Raw genomic sequence first — 24,899 nt, 5'->3', positions numbered from 1 at the left:
AAATCATGTTATCTTTTATTTGTTTATCCGAAATTTATCATTACAAAACACTCTTAAACAATAGATTTTCGAAAGGATCATTCTGTCGAGCCAAATCCTCGATACCTATATAAAGAGCAGAAAAGGGTGAGAATTTTAGTGAATAAGAGAAAGAAGAAGCTTGGTGAATTATACCGCACACATTTAACCACTGTCTTCGATTTTCTTGTGTGGTGGAAGCCTCGAGCTAAGACAGAAGCAGCCAGTAGGCGAAGCGGCATAACTTGAATGTATGTAAGATAAACAACACCAACACCCTCAGATAAAGGCAGCATTTACAAAGTGAACTCGCCATCGAGAACCTCCATGAGGCAACTAAGCAAAACATAACATCTGTGCCATTCAGACTTTGGAGCACTACAGTTAAAATTTTCATCGCCTAATGCAAGACATATATACTCTTAGAGCCTCGTTAACAAGATTAACCAAAAACCTGCATATTCAGAGTAAACTAAAGTATGATCTTTCAGAGAGCTAAAATGATATTTGTATGTAAGACATGAGAAATAATACCTCTTTGTTGTAAACCTCAAGAACAGAAAATTCCATCTTTCAGCGGCACTTGCAGCTCCTCAAACACACAACTCGCCTATTCAGAAAGGGAAGAGCCATTCAGTTTATAAAGATTAAGCAATAACTATATCCAAGATTCTGCTATTGTTGAGTAAGATTTTTGAGGTCACTGTTATTGGAAAATTCCAGCGAATAGTGTCATATGAGCCGTGAGCTATTTCACACATCTTTTCGAAATTGGAAAAGAGTTTTAACTTGACAGACATATTTTAAGTTTAATATATAATGAAATGCACATGTTGTATGTAACTCACTGATTTGATGTATCTGAACTTCGCATCCCAGCAGAGGAAAGAACAATGGTTTAAGCCAATAAATGCTGAATCCAAGTAAAATCATCTGAAAAAAAACAGAACAACCATGAATACATCATTTAAAAGGAACTTCTATTTGAGTTTGATGATCTTCCTACCTTGGAGACTCATGGTATCACCAGAAATCACTGCACGAACATTCACCGTCTTGAAAATGATGAAACCTGTTCGAATCCCTTAGAATTATCTGTCTCCCTTCGATCTTTGATATATACTTAAAGGCAGAATGGCAATCACCGCAAACTCTGAGGTTCTTCATTATTCTGATTGGCAGCGTAGAGCTCCTCCGAGCTGCGAGAACAAAAGCTACAGCGAGCTTCTCGCTGTGATAGCTCAGGATCTCTTCCTTGTTCTCTTGCTCTAGATCATACAAGGCAAATCCAGTCTGTGGCACATAACCTGCGTCTCTCATCTTTCTGTTGAGCTCCTTGAGCTTCTTGTAAATCAAATCAGCGTCTGGGTGTGACTTATCCCCAGCAACAAACATATGGACTCCATCCTTCATGGTAACCCAACTATAACCAGCTTCCTTTTTCACATCAGCATCCTTCATCTTCTTTCTCGCCGTTACTAAATCTTCCCATCTTCCTCCAGCAGCATACATGTTACCAAGTAGCACATAGTTTACAGCATTTTCTGGCTCCAGTTGAAAAAGCATTTCTGCTGCTTTCTTCCCTAATTCTGCATTTCGACCATTTGCTCTGCAACAAGCCCCAAGTACAGTCCTCCATATGAGAACATTAGGCTTCATTGGCATTCTATCAATGAAACCTTCCAACTTATCAAGTTCACCTGCACGGCCTAGCAAGTCAGCCATACATGAGAAATGTTCAATCCTAGGAGCTAAGCCATAAGAATCACTCATAGATTTGAAGTGTTCAAACCCTTCTTTAACCAAACCGGCATGACTACAAGCTGACAAGACTCCCACAAATGTAACATGGTCAGGTGGTGTTTGGCCATCGAGCTTCATATTTGCAAAAAGCTTCAAAGCTTCGTCTCCTTGCCCATGTCGTGCATAGCCCGAAATCATAGAGTTCCAAGAATATGAATTTCTTACAGGCATTGTGTTAAAAAACCTCAAAGCATAATCTAGTCTTCCACATTTGGAGTACATGTCAACAAGTGCACTCCCAACTACCACATCAGATTCTAGACAAGCTCTCACCGAACAAGCATGCACTTCCATGCCACGCTCTAGCGTTGCAACCGAAGCAAACGCGCTAAGAACGGTCGCATACATGAAACTATCCAACCTCTGACCCATCTGCAACATAAACCAGACCAGATCCAAAGCCTTAGGAAGGAGATCATTATGTATATACCCCGAGATCATTGAGTTCCAAGTTACATCATCTCTTCTCTCTGACATTCTAGAAAATATCTTCTCACACCCATCCATCTCCCCACACTTCCCATAACAAGCTATGAGCGCATTTTCAGTTGTTGCTTCATCTGCAACATTGTACTTTAACGCTAGCCCATGTATCTGCTTCCCCAATTCACCAAATGAAAGGGATGACACAGCTGAGAGAACGCTTGAAAAGGTTATCCTGTTAAGTTTCTGTCCCGCTTGAAGCGCACTCAAAAAACATGTCACAGCTTCAAGTACTGACCCTTCTGAACTAGCTAACGCTCCTATTATAGAGTTCCAAGACACCTGATCTGGCTCTGGCATGGAGGAAAATATCTTACAGCATTGATTTTGATAGCCAGTCTCTGCATACAGTGTCATAAGAGCATTTGAAACCGAAACATTCGAATCAAGCCCTAATTTGAAGCCTTCTCCATGAATCTGCTGTCCTAGGTTTGCCCACCTCAAGCTTGCGCATGAGCTTAGTGAACTTATCAGTGTGAAAATCCCAGGCAAGATTGCATGTCGTCTCATACTTTGGTAGCGTTCCACTGCTTCTAGAAAACAGCCGTTTTGGTCAAGACCAGTGATCATGGAGTTCCAGGAGACAGAATCTTTCTCCATCATGAAACAGAAAACACGTCTAGCATCAGCTATTGAGCCGCACTTAGCATACATATTAACAAGGCCATTCCCAATACCAACCATAACATCAACTAAGCCAGTTGTTATTACATGTCCGTGAACCTCTTTGCCTTTTCTCAGACCTATTTCCTCAGCTAGAGAATACTCAGGAAATGAGCTCAGAAGAATCACGTATGACTCAGGACTAACGTCAATCACGCTATACATATCCATAAAGAGCTTCGTTGCTTCTTCTCCCCATTTCTGTCGCACAAGACCAACCATTAGGCCGTTTAAGGTGACTGCATTTCTTGTTTCCATCTGATTAAAAACCTTCCTAGCATAACTTAATGAGCCAGACTTTGCAAACGCACTCACCAATCCGCTGCCAACAAAAAGATCTGAGAGTAAACCAGACTTCTGGATGGTGCACATGATCTGCTTGAGCAAACTAACGTCTGGTTCAGTCAAAGAACAAGCAGTAGTTACAAGACTACCAAAAGTGTATTCAGTTGGTCTAGAACCATCGCACTGCATGCTAGAGAACATCTGAAACGCAGATCTCTGATCCCCAGTCTGTGAATAAACCGAAATAATCGAATTCCATGACATAGAGTTTTTAAATTCTATGTCATCAAAAGCACGGAGAGCATAACCAAGAGACCTTACACATTTCCAGTACATCGATATGATCACATTAGAAACTACTGCATCAACTGCATAGGAAAGCTTAAACAACAGCCCATGAACTTGTCTTCCGAAAAGAATCCCAACAGAATCTAACTCCTGACAAGCCCGAAGCCCACTAATGAAAGCGTATTGATTTGAAAAAATCCCTTCTTTAACCATATCTCTCAAGAACACTAAAGCTTCCCTATGTTCCCCATTACCGCTATACCCTGCAACAACACACGCCCAGGAAACGCAGTTCCTCAGAGGCATTTCGTCAAACACCTTGCGTGCAGAGACGGAATCTCCTGTTCCAAGATAAGCATTGATGAGATTGTTGCAAAAGTAGACTTCTTTTTCTAAACCATTCTTATATAACCGGGAATGTAAGAGTTTAGCAGCTCCTCTATGTCCAACAACGCAGCTCTGACCAAAAAAAAAAGAAAAGAGGAACACAATTAAGTCATGATCAACCTCAGTAACTATGAAATCGACCAAACATGGTTTAGTTAAATGGAGAAGACTTACGTTTAGAAACGACATGAGAGGAGAGGAGCAGCCAAATCAAATCATAAACCCAGAAGAAGAAAACAAAATCGAATTTTTCGCGCGACCAACACACAAACAGAACTCTCTCAGTGGAGTGACGTTTAACTGACGTAAAAAACGACAGCGTTTCACTGTATCGAGATTTTTCTAGCATGCTTTGTTTTAACGGGCTTTATTAGTGAGCCCAATACGGTCCGATAAGAAACAACAATCTCACACACACAAAGGAGAGGATAAAACAAAAAAAAGTCGAAAATGGCATTCTCGTGATTTATACAACATCACTACCTGGGACTTTCCGTATATAATTATATTATCATTTTGCCAACAAATAATAAATGAATTTGATTGGGGTATAAATCGAGCTGTTTTTTTGCTGTAATAATAATTTCACAAAATTTTCTCTTTTTTCCTTTTATTTTTTTCTTTGCAGCTTTTAAATAATTTTGTTGGTCTCTCCATCTTCTCTCTTTGGCTAGGAACCACCGTACCAGCAGCTTAAAACTTAAAAGAAAGAAAAGGACTAATCAATCTCTCTGTTTCTCTCTATCTATTGAAAAAACCAATATGGAGGACCATCGCAAAGAGGTACGTATGTACCATCTTCTTCTTCTTGTTCTGTTGCTGTAGTTTTTAAACTTTGTTTCTTTTTTTTTTGAACTAATAAATCAAGATCTGTTAGTTTGGATTTTTGTCGGGAATCGAACATGGGGTTTTGTTTTAAAGAGCTTAGCAAGCTCCAGCACTACTGATACTGTTTATAGTGAATGATTTAGTTTTAAAAATATCAGCATCTTGGTAATCGGAAAACCAAAAGAATTGAGTATATTCTTTAAAGTTTCGTCCTTTTTTTTTTTTTTTTTTGCACATCTCGATAGGATAGCTGAGACTTTGCCATCACGAGGTATATACTATTGTACTACTAGTTGGAAATTTCGAAACTTTATTGGATTGATAAATAAAAAGATCATACTTTACCCCCAGATTTTATTGATTCGTTGATTAAATCAACGCTTGTTAATTTGTGTCCTATAAAGTCAAGAACTTTGGCTTTTGTTTCTTTGAGAATTACATCTTTCTTCCTCATGATGCATCGCTTTGTAAATATCCCTCTGTTTTCGTTATGTCTGTGCATCAAATATGATACCTTTTTGGTTAGTTAATATATTTGTTGTTATTGCAGAAGAACACGCCGTGGCTATCAGTGCCACAGTTTGGTGATTGGGACCAAAAAGGAGGAGGAACAATGCCTGACTACTCTATGGATTTCACTAAGATTAGAGAGATGAGGAAACAAAACAAAAGAGACCCTTCTCGTGCCAGTTTAGGCAACGAGGATGAGCTCATTAAGCCACCCGACTCAGCTACTTCAACTACTGCTAAACTCACCACTATCCAAAGCCAAAACCAACCTGAGTTTTCCCCCATCCACCATCACCAACCACATTCTCCTTCTGTAAGTTTCCAATTCCATTTTTTTTTTTTTTTTGTTGCTTCTTTCATAAGACTGTTTCAGTTTTCATCACAATTCACACAAATATTTGCATTTGCGTTTGTATCAATATTTTGGTTTGCATTAAGACGTCTTAGAGTATGAGTCATTATTATTAGCACATGGTTTGTAACATGATATATCTATACTTTAGAGGGTCCAAGTTTTCTTGCAATCTATATCTTATATATTGATTATAGTATTGAGCTGGTCTTGATTGAACATAATTTATTTGGTGTGGTTGTTTGGAACAGACGAGGAGAAGCATCTTCAGCTGCTTCAACTGCTGCGTCAAGGCTTGAAGGTTTATTCTTTAGCAAAGGGGCAGTTTTATTATTGACTTGTGTGATTCGAATGTGGAAATGTAATGTATTGACCCTTTAATATATGTTTTCAATCCATTTCTCTTTTTCTTTCTTGTTTTGTTTTTTTTGGAAGCATATATATAGCTCTCTATTATATAAAAAACAAAAAAAGATTAGCGGAGAGTTAAGCTAATTAGTATGCTTTAACTTAAAAGCAAAACATGAACACTGATCCGACTTCAAAGTATTACTTGCCATTCCAATACACAAATGGCAAATGGCAGGTTTTTGAAGCAAAACAGTGATTTGATAATTGATATAAACATTGTGTGGAGTTAATTGGATTTCAGTAAAATTGTGTTCATTGTTTAGTGTTTTGAGTGATTTCCTTTTTCGAATCTTAGTAGATCGTGGCAGCAAAAGCATTTGATGATTATTACTGTAAGATAAAAGTGGGATGTCTAATTATTAGGCTTATAATTTTGTCAGACGTGATGTTTTTCCTCTCGACCCTGACAAATTTTAAATTTTGAATCTTCGTCTTTGAGACACGCATGGGCCTGTAGACAACAAAAGGTAAAGAAATAGGCCTGTCTTTGTAGTTTAAAAGAGCTTTAATATAGCCCAAAAAGGATCTCTTCACGCATAGAAACTCGAGAGGTTATTAGAGTTTTATTTGGAGTGCTTAATTCGACTAAGTTCGAAACGGTTCTGAAAGCCCAAAACAAACAAAGTTACTTGCCAAAACAAAAAAAAAAATCTAAATTATCGAGCGTTTAATTTAACTATGTTTAGTGTAAGTTTATTCGCATTTGGTTGAGTTAGTTTACGTCTTTTGTGATTCATAAAAACAATATCAACATCCTCCGTATACAAATTTTGATGGTGGTTGTTATTTACATACATATGTTGCACTACCTTGATTCATAGTGTTTTCTTTTTCTTGTTGAAACTCGATATGAGTCTTATATTTTAAGGGTGTTTAAAAAAAAAAAAAAAAAAAAAAAAAAAAAAATCTGCAGTTGAAATAACTTAGATTTGTAGCCTATGAGTAGTATATTGATTGATAATGTAAAAAATTTACATTGATTGCAACCAACAAAAAAGAAGACAAGAAAACACATGCTTATCTTTTAGTCTTATTTGGACAGAGATCGGACTAGTCCAATTGACATGTCTATATTTTGCCTAAATTTAAGTTGGCCCCTACTATCGTGAGAGATGACGAAACTGTCAACTGTCAACATCATATGTTTAGTCTTGTTACAGCCCAACTTTCATGTCCCTACCTGCCTTAGGGTTATTTCTCGTTCCATTTATGAAAACCAATTCTTAAGCGCAATGGTGATAAACTATGCTCTACATGGAAAATATAAACCACATATGATTTATTAAAAGTTAATTATTGATAGACCACTAGCTAGTGGGATAGTGGTTTGGGGGTCCAAAGATTTCAGGATAAGCCGATTTGAACACCACCACGAATTGTCCATTGATGTACTTCGTGTCAGTGTCATTCGAATATAAGAAATCTCGGACTCAATATCATGAACTCTACTTGAATTAGGAGTAAAAGTTCTCATTGATCATGTCTCTACTTTGTTTCCCTTGCGTACACAATACAAAAACATATGGACGACCAAAGCCATTTCCAATTCTTGCTTCCAAAATGTCAGAAGAGTTGAGATGTCCGGACCATATCAGACGGACTCTCTCTCATTCAAAACTTATTAATCTCCACTGACACGTTTGAACTAACATTGCATACAACTTGTCGGTGAGGTCAAAGTGTTCATAAGATAGTTTTTTCTTTGGAAAATTTCTCGTCACGGTTTTTATGACTTGTGACATTAATTATATAATTTTGGGTTTGTTGAGATCCTGCTGTTTATACCTTAGTTATCGTGCCCCTTAACTCATATGTAGTCACCGTTTCAATTTAGTTTTGCTACGGCCGTCACGTATCATTAGATTTTCTTAAACCGGCCTCGAATATCCAAAATGCTCTCAAATCTTATTCAAAACTGTAAGCTAAATTAACGTGAAATTTGTCACCGCCACATCGTAGAATAATACTCCACAACACAATATATATAAAGCCTACTTAGCTCAATAATGATGCATGCATACTATATTGTGCTATACATATACTATTATCTTAATAGATTGCGAAACAAAGAACGAATATATAGGATGCATATAGAAAGGTACAATGTACTTTGAGTACTTAAGGGGACATTGGGATGGCTTATGTCTCCTATCATTTACTCCTATTTGTCTACCGCCCCATCCCCTGCCAAACCTCCCTTCTTCACCATTCACACTTTTTCTTTTCTTTGACCATTTAAAAAAAAAATTACATTAATTAGTGAAAAGAAGACGAAATGATAAAATTAAGCACCGATTCAATTTGGTTAATTTTCCATACAGATTTAACATTTTGATAGATGTTGAAATTCGAACCTTTTACCTAATATGTTAAGCATGAAGAATGGATGATTTGGTGTCTACCATACCTCGACCACTAAGATTCCACCCCGGATTCCTCTAACTTTCACCAATTTGTTAAGCTTTTTATTCAATATTCATAAAACATTATCTGAAAAGAAAAACGGTAAACGACGAGCTAGAAATATGCAACATACAAATTGCATGTGACGTTTGGTTAACTGGTTTTCTAATGTGATTTTGTATTGTCCTTGTTCGTATTAAAGATGATATATTCTCGTAAAAAGCAAATTTTATTATGTGAAACGCCATTCTCTTAAATATTAGGTAAAAAAACTAATGTTATTCATCATGTTTCGAATTTGATGTTCAAAATGTGCCACTTTTCACATTTTGAATGTAGTATAACTGATCGCAATACGTCTCATATAATTTTGATATGAGCATTGAGCCGCTCTCCTCAGTCATTGAATAGTTAGATTTGTACATGGTGAATGATAATCGTATTAAATAATTAAAATACGTTGGAATATGATAAATGATGGAAAGAATATGAAACCATTTCCATGACTTTACACCATTAACACAAAGATGAAAATCTCGCGGTAGATGAATTGGTGAGTTTCTCGTTTTGTTTCCAAAAACTTCTGGTCAATGACTTTTATTAACCAATCAATATTTCTATCATTATTTATGTAACAATATTAAATTTAAAATATATTAAAAAAATTTAATGAAGAATAATAATTTATTAGTAACTAATCGATCGATAAATTTATTATTTAATATATCACTTATGTAAGACATAAGAAAAAATTCGTTAACAAAATAGTTATAAGATATTAGGATTAATCGTTGATTGAATATATTATAATGATCTAATGGATAAAACTAATTTATTAGTAATTAATCGATCGATAAAATCATTGTTTAAAGAAACCCTCGAAATAACACAACAAAATTATGTAACAAAGTAGCAATAGGATATTAAACTAATCGATAATTAATTATATTATAATGATCTAACGAAAAATAATAATTTATTAGTAATCGATCGATCACTAAATTTATTATTGAATATATCATGTAAATAAGACAAAAATTGTTAGTAACAAAGTAACAATAAAATATAAGACTAATCAATGATTATATTGATCTGACGAAAAAATAAATTATTAATAACCGATCGATCGATTAATTTATTGTTTAATATATCGTTTAAATACGACAAAAATAGCCGAGCGATATAGTATATAAATGAATTAGACAGTCGTGTGATTCTTTTGAGTTGGGATGGACAAAAACCTAAATGTTTCCTTTTGCTATCCTAATTCTTTCATCAACTTTTTTCTTAGATTGTAAAAAATGTCACCTTATCTCTTCAACTTTAGAAATATTAACTCTAAAACTATATTATCTAATATACTTTAATTTTAAAACTACGTAGTACATACTAAAAACACTCAAATATTACATTCTACTCTAATTTTTAAAAAACACTCGTTATACTGCAAACACAAACTCGTGAGCTTGCTATTCTATTGAAAAGTCATAAACAGAAATAAGGATGAATCTGTTGGGAGTACTATATGAGATAATTAGTTAAGGCAAGTCTCTCGTTGCACGTCACAACTCTCTTAATCCCACCCTCTATAACCGATTACTAGTCTTTTTTCTCTAAAGAACACATTCATTAGTTTTTCCTCTCGTATTACCCAAGCCGAAATATGCGGACTCATTAAATTCTTTTTTTTTTTCCGTTTAACGAACCTCGCATTGAATCCTCTTTTAACTCACATCGATGCAAACAACAAAAACCAAGAAAAAAAAACGGTGCAAACGAAATTAAATTGCTAAATTAATAAGAATAAAATTATAAAAATGCGGAATTCAATATTATAACGCCCTCTCTCTCACACACATATCTTTCATTTCATCCAACGCCAAACTAATTCATGCGACTCACCTCCTCCCTCCACGTGATTCTCTCCCAATTTTTAACCTTATATACCATTTTCTCCATATATACTAATTTTAATTTTACATCAACATTACTTATAAATATAATCATTTCAAAACCGACGTCTCTCTCTTCCCATGCATTACGCATTTAATTAACGCTGCCAAAAAATGCATGTGGGTATATATATAGTTGTATATATAGACATGCCTTTACCTTCAACTTCTCCATTGTTCCTCTCCAAGTACTTTTCTCTTTAAGAAAGAAAGGAAAAAGAAAAAGTACTTACCTTCTCATATAAAGTTCCTTTTGTTATTACTTTTGGTTCGTACGTAAAACAAAAGGTACATCCACAAAAAAGAGAGAAAAAAAATGGAGTTTATGAAATTGGCTTCAAAAGAAACGAGCTACTGGATGATCGCACTACCTGCCGTTTTTGGATCCCAAAACCTACATGATGTCTCCGTCCTCGGCTATATCTTCCTCGCCCTTGTTTCTCTTTCCATACTCACTTGGGTTCCCGCCGGAGGCGGTGGCGGGGCATGGAAGGACGGCCGTAACCGGTTGGGTCGTGTCGCGATCCCAGGTCCTCGGGGAATACCAGTATTCGGCAGTCTTTTCACTCTCAGCCACGGCTTGGCTCATCGGACGTTAGCCGCCATGGCTTGGAGCCGAGCCAACACTGAGATTATGGCTTTCAGCCTCGGTTCGACGCCGGTTATCGTCGCTTCTGAGCCGAACACGGCTCGCGAGATCCTGATGTCGCCTTACTTCGCGGACCGGCCGATTAAGCAGTCCGCTAAGAGTCTCATGTTCAGCCGAGCCATAGGGTTTGCACCAAACGGGGCTTACTGGCGCACATTAAGAAGGATCGCATCGACTCACCTATTCGCTCCTCGGCGTATTCTAGCACACGAAGCTGGGCGCCAGCTAGACTGCGCTGAAATGGTGAAAGCTGTGTCAGCGGAGCAAAACGGCGCGGGATCAGTCGTTTTAAGGAAACACTTGCAACTAGCCTCCTTGAACAACATCATGGGGAGTGTTTTTGGGAGAAGATACGACCCTCTGGCTCAGAAAGAGGATCTTGATGAGCTTACATCAATGGTTAGAGAAGGGTTCGAGCTCTTGGGTGCATTTAATTGGTCCGATCATCTTCCATGGCTCGGTTATTTCTACGACTCTATTCGTTTAAACCAACGTTGCTCAGATCTTGTTCCTCGAATTAGAACCCTCGTCAAAAGTATCATTGACGAACACCGAGTCAGTACCTTGGAGAAGAAAAGAGACATAGGAGATTTTGTTGATCTCTTGTTGTCTTTAGACGGTGATGAGAAGCTTCAAGAAGATGACATGATCGCCGTTTTATGGGTAAGTTCGTATGAAATTGAAATAGTAGTCACATTAAATTTAATGGTATATATATGTAACGGTCTAGTTGTAATGGTTTTTTGCATTTATTAATATTCCTATTTTTAATGTAATTTCTAGGAGATGATCTTTCGAGGGACAGATACAACAGCGTTATTAACAGAGTGGACCATGGCTGAGCTTGTACTAAACCCTAACATACAAACCAAGTTGAGGGACGAGATCGTTACGGCTGTGAGGGATAGCGCCGACGCTGACGTGGCAGATGCTGTCCTAGCAAAACTCCCATACCTGAACGCAGTAGTGAAGGAAACTCTAAGGCTGCATCCTCCTGGACCTCTGCTTTCGTGGGCTCGTCTTTCAACGTCAGACGTTCAGCTCAGCAACGGCATGGTGATTCCAAAGGGAACTACTGCAATGGTCAACATGTGGGCCATTACTCACGACCAGACGGTATGGTCCGATCCGCTGAAGTTCGATCCGGAGAGGTTCACCGGGATTGCTGACGTGGATATTCGGGGTGGGGACTTAAGGCTTGCGCCGTTCGGAGCCGGTAGGAGGGTGTGTCCGGGGAAGAACATGGGGCTAGCTACTGTGACTCGGTGGGTGGCTGAGTTGGTGCGCCGGTTCGAGTGGGGTCAGGACCAGACCGAGCCAGTTGATCTTGGTGAGGTCTTGAAGCTTTCTTGTGAGATGGAGCATCCGTTACGTGCCGTCGTAACGGAAATATTATAAATTATAAACAAACAAACAAAAAAAGTTCTTTAGGGTTTTGACTTTTGTCAATGTTTTTCCTTTTCCGTTTTTGTTATTGTTTTCTTTTTTGTCGAGAGGTATGGATTGCAGATTGCTTGCCGTTTTTTGTATTCCATCGAGAGTTAAAAAAAACAAAAAATTATTAGTAGTTATTTAATATCAATGTACCATTATCTTTAGTGGGTCGAAATGAATTGAGTAAAACTAATACCGATATCAATTTAGGTCTTTTGAACTGCTATGACTTTGTTCTACCCGTACGTACCTATTTACGCATTTTCTAAAAATATCGAAATATTTGCACTTGTTTTCTTGCGAAATGAGATATTTTGGAATCAATATAGAAACAAACCGGAGGGGACGTGGACAAAACACTGAGAGGGTTGTGCTATAATTATGAATTGGACGATCTAAATCAATTTGGTGCGTCTACTCGGTGATTTCTATCCAAAGATATGTTGTCATTTTGTAATAATGGAGGAGAAAGAGGCAATACAAATGATACCATGTAGTCATTAATGTATATAAATTATATATTTATGAAACTTGTGTTGTCATAGTCATTAGTCTACAACAATGTTTCTTCTCAAACCCGTCGCTATGGCTAAGCTAAATTATGCATGTTCAACCTTTATTTACAACTTAAAAACATATATAGATACCAAATGAAAGCGGTGGAGAACAAGGTGACAAACCTACAAATTGACTAAAAGAATCCGACTCAAACTACAACTCGATCGGTAACGAACGAGGAATAAAATTAGAGTTAAAGATAAAAAGAGTGTGAAGCTGCCTTAAAGAGGCAAAGAGCAGATAAATCATACGCCCATTTGATAAAAATAATGAACAAATAGATCTATATCTTGTAATTGATTAGAGAGAAACCATTGAACACATCACATAGAACAAGAGCAATAGCAATGGAATCACGTTTCTGAATGATCAGGGATGGCGCCACACACACACACACACGTATTTTTTTGGTGTGTTTGATCTGTCGGTGGAAAATAATTTGGAAGTGAAAATCAATGAACTGATTTAACTTTGTCATGTTAAGACAAAATCTGTTAACTTTGCTGGACAAAAATAAATAGGCCCGTAGTAAGCTATGATGGTGGTGAAGGATTCCAGAGACGGTGACGTTGCCGTTTATTTCTCTAATGAATAGATATCTACATGACATAATATTTTGGTATTAGATTTTGTTGTCGAGTAGATTTATCAATCAAAACATAGACTACTATTATAATATCACAAAGTTTTAAAAACAGTTATATGACAAACAACATCCGCAAATCAACTCTACGATTTACTTACAAAAAGCAAATAAAAAAGTTACAAGACTAACGAAAAAGAGTAATTTCGATTAATCCATTTTGAGGTCTAGACTATTCATCCCACGAAAAAAATCATAGTGAACATACATCATGGCCAGAGGAGAAGTCATATGACAGGAAAAAGGAAAAAGAAAATAAAAAGCAATGAAGTAAATTATGGAGGTAGAGGAGAAGTCATAGGTTTCGTCGCTGATCTACATGTATTCCTAAAATTAAAGACACCGAAACCTGTGCATGGAGTCGTATCTCTGAAACTTGGCTCGTGTCTTTGTCTCTTCACTATTCAATTTTCAGACACTGACTTCTCACTGCTTCAAAGTTAGTGGCTGGGGGCGGCCGACAATTCTTCAGGTGACATTGGCCCATACCACCCCCTCCTATTTATTATTCTTTTCCTTTCATTATTTAATGTTTACATTTTTATAAGTTATATATTTAAAATATGTAAACTTAACAACAAGTTGATATGGCCGAGTTGGTCTAAGGCGCCAGATTAAGGTTCTGGTCCGAAAGGGCGTGGGTTCAAATCCCACTGTCAACATTTCCTTTTTCGATTTTTTGGGGGTTTAACGATAAGTTCGGCGCCTCATTTCAATTTTCGAAGCCGTATGTCATGGGCCCAAATAAATTAGGCCCAATAATATATTAAATTAACTAATTACTAGTTTAGTCTATTACTAATTACTGTTTACAATAATAGTAGAATTTTTTAGAGCATGGCTCATGTTCTCTCGGAATTAAGGAGGGTGTATTCAACTTGACATTTTAAGTAATTTGTGTGAAATTTATAAATCTTATGTTATTCAATCATGGATTTTAAAAAGTCTATTAAAATCCATTACTATTGAATTGATGATTTAAAAATCTACTTTAAAATCCACTGTTATTAAACTGATGATTTAAAAATCTAATTTAAAATCCACTGTTATTCAAAACAGTTTTGTTGATTTGGATTTTAATTATTTTTAGGATTCTGGAAGATTTGAGAGGATTTGTTTAGTTAAAAATACAAAAATCCAAATCTCATGGTTTTACTGAAAATATGAATTTTTTTTAAATGTATTAAAATTCTAAATTTCTTAAATCTTATCAAATTCTCCAAAATCATGGTTTGAATACATCCCGTAAGAGTTTGGATGGTTTTGGTTGTACGCGTTTTTTAGTCATTTGACCAACATGAGTAAATGACTATTATACATGTGTTATCTCTATTCGTTTTTGCAATAGGATTTTGTTTATACTTAGTGCGTGAATGAATTTTGCTCACCTTTTGAAGAGGTTTGTCCCAAAAGATTAATTATCGAAAAGGTCACCATCCCACGTGTTTCGCTTGTGCTAAATTCATTTTTTTTTCATCAATCTATATATGTGTATGCAGTGTCGGATGCAGACAAATATTTTGACCGGGGCACAAAGCATATATATTTTAAAGGATATTAAAATTATATAATAAAACATATCTAAAAATATATTTTTGATAACTTGAATTTGCATCTTCAATGAGCCAAATTTTCAAAAGTATTTTTTCTATTGGTACAGAAATATCTTTTAAAATTTTTAATTAGAAATACACAATAACAAACTTACAATTCAGTATAAAATAGACATTTAGATTTACTTTTCTAACCATATATATCACACAAACTTAAACTCTAAAAAATATTAAATTATTTACAAACTGATAATATTTTTAATGTTACTAATTTACTAGTTTTACTATCATTTATTAATTAAGATATATGTATTAATGTATAGTATACACAAACTTAAACCCTAAAAAACATTAAATTATTTACAAACTGATAATATTTTTAATGTTACTAATTTGCTAGTTTTACTATCATTTATTAATTAAGATATATGTATTAATGTATGGTATCATTTTATGCATCTGGTAGGCAAAAAAGGATGACTAAAAAAAGTATAAAAGGCATAGAACAAGTATAAAATTGTAACCCCTAAAAAGAGAAAAATAAAATATAACAAAGTGACAAAGAGGATTTGAACTCACGACCTCATGGGTGCCTATTTGCCAAATGAGCTGAAGGATATAAGTACACATAATTACTGGCTAATTTATAAAAAGTAGTATGGGGCACGTGCCCCACCTACTTACTGCCTAGATCTGCCCCTGTGTATATGGATGAAAAGAAGACTCTAGAAAGTCACCAATAATGCATTAATGGAAAGTTTTGGAAAATTTGACAACAGTGAAGAAAACATTGAAAAGCTTATGAAAATATTTAAAATTATGTCTAGTTGCTTCTGTAATTAATTAATTTCATATCCGTGATATATCAATCTTATATATCGTTGTCAAACCATTGTAGTACGTTTACAACTGCAACTCAAATCATTAAAATCAACCGAACTCTAATTATGTATCTGCAGCTATTAACAATATCTGGTTTTATTTCGTTGACTTAAAACTTAAATTATAAAAACATATACAAGATGTTCTTTTTTTGAACAACCATTATAATTTACTCGGCGTATAAAACCTATTATTCCCCTTAGCAAAGCATATCTGTCGTATCTTATTGTTATATGCTACACCTGTAGAAGATGAATCTTATATTATACAGAAGACTTTACACATCTATATATACTTGTACATAGAATACCGTAGAATACAGCTATAAACAGAATGTTCTATAAATGACATGATACAGAAATGATACGAGAATATCGAGCTATTAAATAGTGTATCATTGCATATCTTTTACACGTCCCCTTAAGATGGATGGACATGAAGCACTCCAATCTTGTTGCGCACATGAAGAAAGTGTGTTCGGGGAAGGGGTTTTGTGAGTGCATCAACTAACTGATCTTTTGTGTGCACATGAGAAACACGAAGAAGACCTTGTTGAATTTGCCCACGTACAAAATGATAGTCAAGCGCAATGTGCTTCATTCTGGAGTGAAAAACGGGGTTCGCACAAAGGAAAGTGGCTCCAACATTATCGCAGTATATAATCGGCACAACTCGAAGAGCTATCCCAAGCTCCGTTAATAGGTTGCTTATCAAGCGAAGTTCTGCGGAGGTGTTGGCAACGGCGCGGTATTCAGCTTCGGTGGAGGAGCGAGCAACACTCTTCTGCTTCTTTGCATTCCATGAAACCGGATTTGTACCCATATAAACAATGTATGCATTGGTGGAGATATAGTCATGAGTGTCACCTGCCCAATCAGCATCAGAGAAAGCTTGGAGAGTGTGATTATTTTTGGCCGAGAAGAAGATCCCATGAGTAGTTGTCCCAGCGAGGTAACGCAAGATGCGTTTGGCCGCTTGCTAGTGTTCCTGAGTAGGGCGATGCATGAACTGAGACAAATAGTTCACCGCAAAACTGATATCGGGGCGAGTGAAGCTGAGATATTGTAAGCTGCCAACGAGTTGGCGATACTCCTTGCCATCAGGAAGAGCAATGCCAGATTGAAGAGTGAGTTTGGGAGAGGACGCCATTGGCGTAGCAACAGGCTTCGCATTGAGCATATTGTGGCGATGAAGGAGGTCAAGAATGTACTTGCGTTGGGAGAGATGGAGACCTTTATCTGTGCGATGAGCTTCGATCCCCAAGAAGTAGTTGAGGTCCTCTGGATCCTTGACGGAGAATCGGTCAGCCAAGAGCTGTAGGATGTTACAAATGCTGGATTTATCATTGCCTGTAACAAGTATATCATCAACATATACTAGGAGATAGATATAAGTTGTTCCACGACGCAAGATAAACAGAGAGGTATCAGCAAGAGAGTTGATGAACCCGAGACTGAGGAGATACGTTTTTAGTTCAGTATACCAGGCACGGGGAGCTTGTTTCAAGCCATATATGGTTTTGCGGAGACGACATACATACGACGGATGATCAGAGTCAACAAACCCCGGTGGTTGCTCCATGTAAACCTCCTCGTTTAAGGTTCCTTGAAGGAACGCATTGTTAACATCTAACTGAAGTATCGGTCAAGAGCGGCTGACGGCAACATCAAGAACCAAGCGGAGGGTAGTAGCTTTGATCACCAGGCTAAAAGTCTCGGTGTAGTCAAGACCATATTCTTGGTTGTAGCCTTTAGCGACAAACCTCGCTTTACACCTGCCAAGAGTGCCGTTAGGCAAAAATTTGTTTTTGTAAACCCACTTACAGCCAACAATGTTATGATTCGGTGGTCGAGGAACGAGGTCCATTGTCTGATTCCGCACAAAGGCATCAATCTCACCCGACATCGCATCACGCCAGATCTTATCCTTCATAGCTTGGTTCACGGTTAAAGGTTCGGTCGGAATATTGGGAGATAAGGCGGCAGAGAGGTTTAGTATCCGGTTAGGTTTAACAATACTGTTCTTGCGTCGGGTTTGCATGGGTGTATATTGTCAACGGGAAGTTGTGGAGGGGCATTGGGAGGTTGAGAGGAAGTGTCAGAGGAAGAAGGAGAAGGTTGTGGTGAAGGAGAAGGTTGGACAGACGGGCTTGGTGAGTGAGAGGTTAATGGGCTTTGATCAGTATGGGCCAGAGAATTGGTTGGGTTTATCATAGGAGAAGTTGGGTTTGTGGGAGCTGGGCTAGTGGATCGAGAAGGAGAAGAGGAGGAAACATCTGATGGATCTGCAATGTTACGATTCGGAGAAGAATCACTTACCGGTGTTTGCGAAGGAGTCTCCGGCGATGCAGTCTGGTGAGCATCGGAGCGCGAGTGTCCAGGATACTCCGGCGACGGCGAGGCGAGTGACGACGGTAGGATAGGCGGTGGTGTGGAGGAGAGAATCATAACGAACGGGTAGAAGGAATGCACGAATGGTGGAGTAGAGTCGGAGGATGATGGTGGTGTGGAGGAAGTCGAACGAAGTTCAGAGAAAGGAAAGGATGTTTCGTCAAACTTGACATGGCAGGAGACGTATACACGGCCTGTGCTCGGTTGAAGACAGAGGTATGCACTTTGTGTGAGGGAGTATCCCAAGAAAACACACGGAGTCGATCTTTGTTCAAGCTTGTGAGCGGCCTAAAGGACGCAACCAAGGGAAGCAGAGACAACCAAAGATTCAAAGTTTAGAGTAGTTGGGCTGAGTGCGGAAGAGCTTGAGGAAGGGAGACTCCATGTCAATGACCGGTGTTGGTAACCGATTGATGAGGTATGCGGCGGTGGCAAAGGCATACGTCCAGTATGTGGTAGGAAGACAACCTTTTGTGAGGAGCGATAGGCCAGTTTCAACAATGTGTCTATGTTTGCGTTTGGAGATACCATTATGCTCTGGCGTGTGAGGCGGTGAAGTGAAGTGTGATATTCCAGCGGTGGAGAGGAAGGACTTAAGAGCAATGAACTCACCACCATTATCCGAGAATAAGGTACCAATACGGGTGTCAAATTTGTTTTCCACAAGGGCTTTAAAGGCAACAAAGGTGTCATGGACTTGTGATTTTGCTTTTAGAGGATATAGCCAAGTGTAGCGAGAGTAATGATTAACTAGGATTAAGTAGTATTTGTAGTTGTCAACAGATATAACTGGAGATGTCCAGACATCTGTAAAAATATATTCAAGAGGACGGGTGGAGGTGATGGACGTTTGTGAAAATGGTAGCTTATGGCTTTTATTAATAGAACAATCGGAACAAAACAAAGTTTGAGAAGGGGATTGAGAATAAGGAAGAGAGTATTTTGATAGTAGAGTTTGGAGGATAGGATAATTAGGGTGGCCTAAGCGATGATGCCAGTTCACTAAGGTCGGTGTTGATGACGATGAAGCAAAGAAGGCAGAGATAGTAGACGCCAGCCACTCATAAACCTCGTCTTTAGGTCGGCCTTGGAGTAACGGGACACCCGAGCTCATATCCTTCACCTGAAAGGAAGCAGGAGCAAATTCAATAGACACTTTGTTATCATTGCATAACCGATAAACATATATTAGGTTTTTCTGAATATTAGGGAGGCATAGGACATGATTAAGATTGAGGTGACGAGAAGAAGAGGGTAGAGATAGTGAAACAGTATGAGTGATAGGGAGAGCAGAACCATCACCAATGAGAACAGAGTCAGCACTGTGATATGGGCGAGACGAGGTGAGATTGTGGAGATCACTAGTCATGTGATGAGTAGCTCCACTGTCCAAAAGCCAAGAGTTTGCAGAAGGCAGAGCAGTAAGAGCGAGATTAGCACTCGGCGGCCATGGACGAACAGGTGTGGGGAGCAGACCACCTTGGGGAGAGCCGTGAGATTGGTAGAGTTGGGAACAACGTTTTGCGTTGTGACCAAAAACACCACACAACTGGCACTTGCCTTGATAGCCGCGAGTGTCTTGGCGCTGAGAGTTGTAGGTGTGGTTGTTCCTGTTGTTCCATTGTTGTTGTGGGCGCGGAGTGTGTCGCTGTTGATGTGGACGAGGACGAGACGTAGCAACGTTGGTAGAGACAGGAGTAGAGGAAGGTACCACAAGAGCAGCGGTTAGCAATTGAGCCTCTTTGTTGAGAAGCTTTTCATGGACTTAGGTGAGCTTAGGAGAGACTTCACGTCCTTCAACTTGATCAGCAACAGATTTGTATTCCTCTGGAAGACCACAAAGGACAGCTTCAATCTGCTCATCAAGATCGAGAGGCTTACCAAGAAGTGCAAGTTTGTCGAAACAAGTTGTTAACCCTTGCATATACTCGTCGATGGTCTTGTCACCTTTGGAGAATTGTTGTAGTTGAAGACGCAGCTGCTGAATATGCCCTTTGCTTGGTTTGGCGAAGATGTCTGCAACAGTACGCCACATCTCCGCAGCAGATTTGGTGGTGGTGACAAGAGGTTGAACAGAGGGAGAGAGAGTTCCGAGAAGACCGTTGTAGATCAGCTTGTCTTGACGGCGCCACTTTGTGTAGTCAGGGTTGGGAGAGGTGACACCAGCGGAGACCACCGTCGGAGCCGGAGGAAGAATAGAGCCATCGACGTATCCTGCTAGATCGTAACCATCTAGCAGAGAGTGGACTTGGAGACTCCAAGTGATGTAGTTGAGAGAGGTGAGCTTGATAACATTACTCATATTGATGTTAAGATAGGATTGAGTGGTATCAATGACCTCAGCAGTATTCGCCATGGAGAAAAGAAAAGGAGAAACAGAGCGGAGGACGAAGACAGAGAAGAAATAAGGCGGAAAAAATTTTAGATCTTGATCTGCTCTGATACCATGTAGAAGATGAATCTTATATTATACAGAAGACTTTACACATCTATATATACTTGTACATAGAATACCCTAAAATACAGCTATAAACAGAATGTTCTATAAATGACATAATACGAGAATGATACGAGAATATGGAGCTATTGAATAGCGTATCATTGCATATCTCTTACAACACTATAAACATATCCCTAATTATTGCGTTAAATTGTCAAAGTTTGTATTTGTTACATGTGTAACAACAATATACACGCATGTGTTTGCCTTTGTACATGCTCTTTTTTTATTATCCGTCCCTGTACTCATGAGAAAACTGAAAAATAGTTTGATGATAAAACCATAGACTTTTTTTTATCGAATTATGATTATTTAATGTTATTATATTTCTTGTTTATCAGTATTATGGATTGTTCTCACGTATCAAATTTGGTTTATGTTATGATGATGATCCTCACAGACGAGTATAATAAAGTCAATTTCAATACTTTTCTTCCACAAGTACATAAACAAATCACAAACGGGAAACATGCAAAATAAGAATAGATGCGACCGATGAGCTGTTACAATCAGAGTAATATATTGAACTACCATGTATTATAACAATTTAGCGTAGTTAATTGCTGTAAGTTGACTAAGAACAAATGATGAGTGATTTTGAACTCTATTAAATGACCCAATTTGTCTCTTGTAATTTGGAAAACAAAAGAAGAAGAGATGGAGGGAGAGGGAAGAAGAGAAAATGGAGATTGCTCTTATCTCTGCATCCCTTTTAGTTTCATCCACGATATCTTCCGATCGCTTCTCGTCAGGTTTCACATTCTAGGAACTACTCCTGACAGTGATAACTTTCCGGTGAGTAATATACTACTATCTATATGAGTATATGACTCTGTGTAATCAACAATTCTTAGCTAAAATATACGAAAAGTTTCGGATCACTTCTATCGAAAGCATCTGTAATTATAGATAAAAAAATACCAGTTATGTCATTGTATTTATTATACTTGAATATCTCTCATCTTCGGTTTACATGAAATTCATATATCCTCCTATAGCATATTCAAATGATGATTAAAATCCGGCCGAGTTAGAAAGCATAAAATGATAGTTCGGAGTTTCTCCTGATTTTAATCATAAACTTTATCTTTCCTTATTTACAACTATACATGCTTGTGAGATTTTGAACAGTTCTTAGCCAAATGACATGTTCTTGAGCTTATTCACATCTTTCCTTTCGAAATAAAATTTCTAATGGCTAATTATGTATATATAATTATAATGGTCGTGAAGATATCACAAGAAGACGAGGAAGAGACAGAGGTTTTGAGTGTGACTTCGAGGGGTAAGCAGCAAACGAGTACCGGGAGGCGTGGAGGTACCAACTAGTCACATTCCTAGTTTCTTCTTCTTCCACGTGTCTTCATTTCAACAAAAGTCAACTTCAAATTCAAGTTGTTAATATATATGTTCGGACTTCGGAGAAAGTCCTTTTAATTTACTTTACATTCTCTTCTAATGCGTAATGTATATTGTTATAAATATGTATTTTCTTTTGCGTGAACCATGTGATCCTTGACTGTGTATAAGTCAGTTTGTAAAATAAGAAAAGATGAACCAAAATTCTATGATATATGAAGGTTATCATATATAATATTTTAAGTATTTTTATGGAAAAATATATACAACTTCTTTTTAATATATGTTATATGCAAATATGCATTTGGTAGTTTGACTTTGACATATGATTAAGAAACGGTGTGAATTGACAACGACCAATTTCCAAGTATTGTTGTTGCTGATTACTGACTTTTATAGCTCCAGTCAAAGTATCTATTTGTGTAGGTTAACAAACACACATTGGTTTTAGAATCATATGTCGTAATTGGCTGGAACAGATGGAGTATTGATCGAAGAAGTGTCGAACCAAAGATAATCGTATGTGTTATATATAATATAAGTATATTAAAGATTTAGAGAAATTAGGAACGTATATGATATATCGTCCAATAATATTTGTTTCTTATAATTTAGTATAGACATATTTGATTACAACGTTTGGTAAATCTTCTGCTCACATCCATTTCCATCAGATATTGATCTAATCGATCTTAGATTAGTCCGAATAATAACATATGTTCAATAAGTGCAAATAAGTACAGTATTGCTCAAATAATAACAAAAATACAAAGATATATATCTTTATTAATGTAAGTAGAGCACATGAGTATATAAACATCGGAAAACAGAAATAGATAAATTTTGCAGGGATAAAATTAAAATTAATAATACTCTATTCATAGGAACATGCACTAATACGAAAAGACGCGCCAAGTGAGCTGTTGTTATTGGACTAAGTTAGGTAGATAGTATAACCATCTTATAATATTGTAATCTTAGTGTAGCGACGGATATGAGCTAATATATATTTTAAACTCAAGTCACTCACTCTCTCACTTATTAGCTAGCTATTTCTCACGAAGCAGAATTAAAAAGAAGAGAAGAAGATGGAGAGAGAAGGAGGAGGCGTTTCTTATTATCTTTGGATCCCTTTTACGTTCATTCACCAAACTTTCCGATCTCTCTTACTCAAGCTTTTTGGTCTGCCATCTCCTGATGATCGTCGTTTGCGGGTAAGTAATTTCTGTAATAACATGAAACGACCATTATATTAAATTAATGTTTCATATCTTTTGTGAGCATTCATGCGATTAGATCTCGTCGTCTTTGAACATAAGATTCCTAGTACAACATATTCCCTCAAAAGCTACGAGTTTTTTTCTTTTTCTTTTTCTTCAACATATATATATATATATATATATATATTATGAGTTTTTTTTATAAGTTATTTAGTTTTTCCTTTTGAGAAGCACTATTGGGTTAGCCCAAAAAAAAAAAAAAGAAAAAAAAAGAAGCAGTATTGGGATGAACTTTAGTTTTAGACTGTGGCTAGCTATAGTGTGTACTTATAATGAAAATTGGTTGCAAAACTTTTGAATGCGACTTTTCTTGTTGGTTTGTTGTGGTTGTATTAAATTTTGTAGGATTCTAGTGCAAATCTATTAGTAATGGATCTTATAATGAAACCATATATATCAAGTTTGATGGATTTCATAATAAATGTCAATTGACTATATATAAGTAGATCTGTAATGCTCTTTGTATATATTTACTCTATACCATGTTTCTAATATGGAGTTTCTAGTTAAAATATTATCATATAGTAAATTAAAACAATTTATCTTGGCTTATCAAAACAACAAAAAGCTTAAACTGTTAGTGATATTTACTATAGTCTCTGAAGGATTTTATGAAAGTTAGACGTGATTGATGAAACTGTTACCAAATCATTCACTAGTGACCCCAAAGTTATATAATTAGACCTTAAATAAGTATTATAAAACTGTAGAGATCTACATGAGGTTTAGGTGGACAATATAATGAATAAAAATCTAAAAATGATATATAAAATATAACTTTTAATTATTTGATGTTGACACCTCATAAAGAAAAGATTATCTTCAATTCTTGTGCTGACACATCACTCCCATTAACTTCTATTTTTCTTGTATGTGTATATCATAAAGAATGACAAATGTTTTTGAAAATATAAAGGAGGAGAATGAAATTGAAGTTGAAGTTGAGGTTGTGGAAGTGTCGTCGAGGGCATACGCGAAACCAAAGAAAGTAGTGCAGAAGTCGAGAGAAGTTAGTTCCGGCAAGCCTGGACGTAAAAACTAAAAAAGTGTCAATTACAAGAACAAGCCTTTCTAGTTTCTTACTTCGTTTTAAGTTTATGGAGACATTCTTCCTTGGTCTTTTCTGCTAGTAATGTAGTGTATAATTTAGTACTTGTGTTGTATAATTCCTGAAGATTGTAAGTCCTACGACTACAAGTCCTTTATTCTTCTTAAGACGAAATACTTAATTACTGGTGAGGATCGTTCGAGTGGTATAATAAGAAATT

The 24,899-nt window shown here is 36.9% G+C and overlaps 3 protein-coding genes, 2 long non-coding RNA genes and 1 other non-coding gene across 8 annotated transcripts; 5 read left to right on the top strand and 1 right to left on the bottom strand.

Moving 5' to 3' along the window:
* On the bottom strand, window positions 9-4,216 carry LOC104708120 (putative pentatricopeptide repeat-containing protein At5g09950). 2 transcript variants are annotated; one of them, XM_010424617.2, is made up of 5 exons: window positions 4,102-4,216; window positions 1,025-3,999; window positions 867-951; window positions 553-628; window positions 9-472 (listed from the first exon to the last, which is right to left on the bottom strand). In XM_010424617.2, exons 1-2 carry the CDS (start codon window positions 4,114-4,116, stop codon window positions 1,042-1,044), a joined length of 2,973 nt encoding a protein of 990 aa, XP_010422919.1. In that variant the 5' UTR covers window positions 4,117-4,216; the 3' UTR covers window positions 9-472; window positions 553-628; window positions 867-951; window positions 1,025-1,041. The 2 variants fall into 2 exon arrangements, with proteins under 2 accessions (XP_010422919.1, XP_010422921.1); XM_010424619.2 differs by having other exon boundaries at window positions 867-931.
* Window positions 4,511-6,030, top strand: LOC104708117. 2 transcript variants are annotated; one of them, XM_010424614.2, is made up of 3 exons: window positions 4,511-4,710; window positions 5,306-5,578; window positions 5,869-6,030. In XM_010424614.2, the coding sequence occupies exons 1-3, from the start codon at window positions 4,690-4,692 to the stop codon at window positions 5,914-5,916; spliced, it is 342 nt and encodes a 113-aa protein (XP_010422916.1). In that variant the 5' UTR covers window positions 4,511-4,689; the 3' UTR covers window positions 5,917-6,030. The 2 variants fall into 2 exon arrangements, with proteins under 2 accessions (XP_010422916.1, XP_010422917.1); XM_010424615.2 differs by lacking the exon at window positions 4,511-4,710 and adding an exon at window positions 5,171-5,222.
* Window positions 10,459-12,641, top strand: LOC104708116 (cytochrome P450 78A7-like). Its single transcript, XM_010424613.2, has 2 exons — window positions 10,459-11,695; window positions 11,816-12,641. The coding sequence occupies exons 1-2, from the start codon at window positions 10,700-10,702 to the stop codon at window positions 12,428-12,430; spliced, it is 1,611 nt and encodes a 536-aa protein (XP_010422915.1). The 5' UTR covers window positions 10,459-10,699; the 3' UTR covers window positions 12,431-12,641.
* TRNAL-AAG lies at window positions 14,249-14,329 on the top strand. The gene has a single exon. It is a non-coding gene; the product is annotated as a tRNA-Leu (tRNA).
* On the top strand, window positions 21,620-22,565 carry LOC104708115. Its single transcript, XR_754746.2, has 2 exons — window positions 21,620-21,787; window positions 22,226-22,565. It is a non-coding gene; the product is annotated as an uncharacterized LOC104708115 (long non-coding RNA).
* Window positions 23,355-24,875, top strand: LOC104708114. Its single transcript, XR_754745.2, has 2 exons — window positions 23,355-23,565; window positions 24,548-24,875. It is a non-coding gene; the product is annotated as an uncharacterized LOC104708114 (long non-coding RNA).

This window comes from Camelina sativa, chromosome 8 (genome assembly GCF_000633955.1).
Source record: "Camelina sativa cultivar DH55 chromosome 8, Cs, whole genome shotgun sequence".
NCBI lineage: Eukaryota > Viridiplantae > Streptophyta > Magnoliopsida > Brassicales > Brassicaceae > Camelina > Camelina sativa.
The sequence above is the reverse complement of the archived record's forward strand: the minus strand, read 5'-3'. Positions and strand labels throughout refer to the sequence as shown.

What these genes read in the sequence shown, in the direction of transcription:
- LOC104708117 (XM_010424614.2), top strand. Translation starts at nt 4,690, where the DNA reads ATGGAGGACCATCGCAAAGAG. An exon ending in TGGAGGACCATCGCAAAGAG is followed by an intron (nt 4,711 to 5,305) that starts GTACGTATGTAC and finishes TTGTTATTGCAG; the next exon opens with AAGAACACGCCGTGGCTATC. An exon ending in ACCAACCACATTCTCCTTCT is followed by an intron (nt 5,579 to 5,868) that starts GTAAGTTTCCAA and finishes TGTTTGGAACAG; the next exon opens with ACGAGGAGAAGCATCTTCAG.
- LOC104708116 (XM_010424613.2), top strand. Translation starts at nt 10,700, where the DNA reads ATGGAGTTTATGAAATTGGCTTCAAAAGAAACGAGCTACTGGATGATC. An exon ending in ACATGATCGCCGTTTTATGG is followed by an intron (nt 11,696 to 11,815) that starts GTAAGTTCGTAT and finishes TGTAATTTCTAG; the next exon opens with GAGATGATCTTTCGAGGGAC.